Here is a 3161-nt window from a genome sequence, read left to right on the forward strand (position 1 = left end):
TCCTGTCTTGTTCTCTCTCTCTCTCTCTCTCTCTCTCTTCCATGTTGCTAAGCCCTGCTCCCTACTACCTGCCGGTTCTATGGCCTGTCTCCTTCTGAGCTCTGCTTCCTAAATTCTGGTGTAGAAGGGGTCGTGTCACGTGTGTTACACTGTTGTTGGAATGTTCTAGAAACCTGTGTGTGAGTATGTGTGTATGTCACTAGGCTTTGTTCACATGCTGTCTCGCTGACACACCCCTGACTTTGCTACTTCCTGTGTATCATCATTTCCTCAGTTAACTTGCAAGATCATTTCCCTTTCCCAGGCTTGCATGGAGCTGTCTATCTATCTATTTATCTATCTATCTATTATGAATTGTAATTATAATATGGACTCATAACACTGGATATGAAACTTCTTCTATGTCAGGGATGACATAGAATCCTCAATACTTCTCCTTCAGGAAAGACACTGAGAAACCACCAGGATCACTGTTCTTAACCTGTGTGTAGAGAACAAATGCAACATGTGATCACCGATAGCCCAAAAGGTCCTACAGCACATCAGTAAGTTTTAGTAAAGAAAATGCCCTCCACCGTAGTGATGTTGGTTAATACAGTTATCCCACAGGTTTCCCAAAAAACAGCCTTAGTTGCAATAACTTACCCTTGCCACAAAGACTTTGTAAGAGATTGTACATCTTCCTTTATATGATGTGGAAGCTATGGGTACCTTCACTCCCACCCACGAAGCTTGTTTAGGTTCTTCATTTGGGTGTAGGCCTATATTGCAGTCATCATAAGGATCGAGATGCAAACTGTCATCTGAGGTGTCATGCACACTCACTGTTAAGGAGAAACATTGACAAGCAAATGTGATTGATCAGCAGACAGCCAAGTAAAATTTTGTTATATAAAGCAAGCAGCTTGGTTTGATAAGTACAAGGTAACAATGTAGAAATAGACAGAACAGACACATGCTCTTTAGTGATAGTAAAAAGTTACCTGATTCTGAGAGTAGGCAAGAGAGACAAAGACGAGTACTCCTTAGTATTAAGAAAAATGTTAACTGAACATAGAAGTAAGCAAGATAGATACATTCTCTTTAGTGTGCAACTGTGATCATTGTTTGGCCCACTTAAAATGTGTATCTATCCCCCTCTAAAGCTATTCATGTAGACTCATTGATAAGCACGACAGAATTACTGGCTATGGCACCCTCTGTATCAGAGGAATCTGAAGTGGCTTCATGTGTTTGCACTCGAGAAGGGAGCTCTGGTGAATGAGGAGGAAGTAGCTCTGGTGAATGAGGAGGAAGTAGCTCTGGTGAGTGAGGAGGTGGCTGTATAGAGGCAGTAGGCCTAGTCATCTTTGGAGCAGGGTTCTTCTTTTTGAAAATGTTTTTTCATAGGCCTAGTTACTTTTGACTCTTTGCTAACCTTTTCTTGTTGTAGATGCTGTATGACTTTTCGGCTAGACAAGCAAAATGTTCTGTCTAGCATAGTCTTGACCTTTTTAGGGCCATGTCCAGGCCTCCTTTCAGGGTCACTGATTCGGCTTGACCTTGGTGTTTCAGGTGTAAAGGATGACCTACGCATACCAGGCAAACTTGTAGGGTCAGATGGACTCACTTCAGACTCACGGTGTGGAGTCACATCTTGCCTAAGCATCATAGGCCTAGGCCTAATTGGTTACCTAGCAAATTCTTGTGGTAGCTCCTCCATTGTGAAAGGTACTTTTGCATACATTTGAAGTGGGATATATCCAGCATAGTCTATGACCATATCACAGAGAGATCCTTTAGAATTCACTGTTTTTAGTCTTTGTTCCTTTGTGATGACATTGACAATGGGTTGCGTCTGGGAGGCTCGGTGAATATGTAGCTGGGGCTATGTTTGCAGATACTTCCTTGAATCCCCCCTGATCAATGCCTTCATAAATTGTTGAAAGATGCTCTTGTTGTGCGGCTGGAGCTTCTAGCTTGCTGTAATCTGGAGCATTGTCATCAAATGGCATTAGCCCACATTTTGCAAATCCAGATTTGATATTTTCTGGTGTCACATGTTTTGAATAGATGGGCATTAATACTTCTGCAAAATTGCCTTGAGACAGTACCTGGTCAGGATGTTCGTGTTCCCACTCTTTCACAGCTTTTGTCCATCTCGTTTTACCAAATACAGCCACATCAAGTGGCTGCATAAAATGTGTTGTGTTTGGTGGTAGTATTATTTTCAGTTCATTGAGGGTCTTGGCAAGATGGTAATTGTTTCTCGTTTCATGCCAGTCTGTCCACACAATTACAGGAGTTTGCACATTGTTGGCCTTAAGCCAGTCATAAAAATCATTACAGAGATACTCATACAATGTTTCAAATGTTATGTACCCCTTCTCACTTTTGCCAACTGAGAAGTCATAGCCACTGGGGAATATGTCGGCAATTCCAAAGCTAATTTTATTTCTGGGGTATATTATCATAGGTGGTGGGACAGACCCGTCTGCACAAATACAACCCAACACTGTGATGCTTGTTTTTTGGTAGATAGAAGACTCCTCAAACACTTGCTTTGCCCCCTTTTCAGCAAGAACTCTTCCTTGTTTAGGTGAAAGGCTAAACCCTGTCTCGTCAATATTGAAATGGCGTGAAGGATCCTCGAGGACGTCCAGTGCATTGATTTCTGCAAAGAAATCATGTGTTGAATGGAACCACTGCTTTATTCCTTGTATACTAATGTTTATCCTTGCTGATGTGAGAGTCTCTGGTGTACGATATGTAATATTTGGATGGCGTCCTTTGATTAGTGTCCACCACTTCTCTTTGGGTGTGGTTCCAGTAAATGAAGGAGGTCTCTTTCGACTTTGGCCTTTTTCTGCTTCATCTTCGAGTACAGATTTGACTGCCTGCATTATGTTCTTTTTTGTCACAGGATGAGCTCTCTTCCGGGCATTAATAATGTAGTTCACAAGAACCTCTTCCTCAGCCTCCGTTTAAAGTGGTTTGGGTCCAGATTTTGACTCCATTGCTCTTCTGCCAGACAGTTTATGTCGAATGGTTGCTTCAGGAATCCCATGTTTCTTCCCAGCACTTCGAATCGACATGCCCATCCTGCAAAATTACAAAGGCTAATTCCTTTGTTACAATAAGGAGTTATGGTGATTAAGGTACTTCAGGGAGTAGCAACCCTG

General features: G+C 42.1%; 1 protein-coding gene across 1 annotated transcript; it reads right to left on the reverse strand.

The window, feature by feature from the left end:
- Window positions 1–1778: 1778 nt before the first annotated feature.
- Window positions 1779–2882, reverse strand: LOC145401278 (uncharacterized). Its single transcript, XM_080273607.1, has one exon. It carries the CDS (start codon window positions 2880–2882, stop codon window positions 1779–1781), a length of 1104 nt encoding a protein of 367 aa, XP_080129733.1.
- Window positions 2883–3161: the final 279 nt, after the last annotated feature.

Source organism: Coenobita brevimanus, chromosome 55 (assembly GCF_032717465.1).
Source record: "Coenobita brevimanus isolate Jiangsu-jjx chromosome 55, ASM3271746v2, whole genome shotgun sequence".
Lineage (NCBI taxonomy): Eukaryota > Metazoa > Arthropoda > Malacostraca > Decapoda > Coenobitidae > Coenobita > Coenobita brevimanus.

What these genes read in the sequence shown, in the direction of transcription:
- LOC145401278 (XM_080273607.1), bottom strand. Translation starts at nt 2,882, where the DNA reads ATGCAGGCAGTCAAATCTGTACTCGAAGATGAAGCAGAAAAAGGCCAA.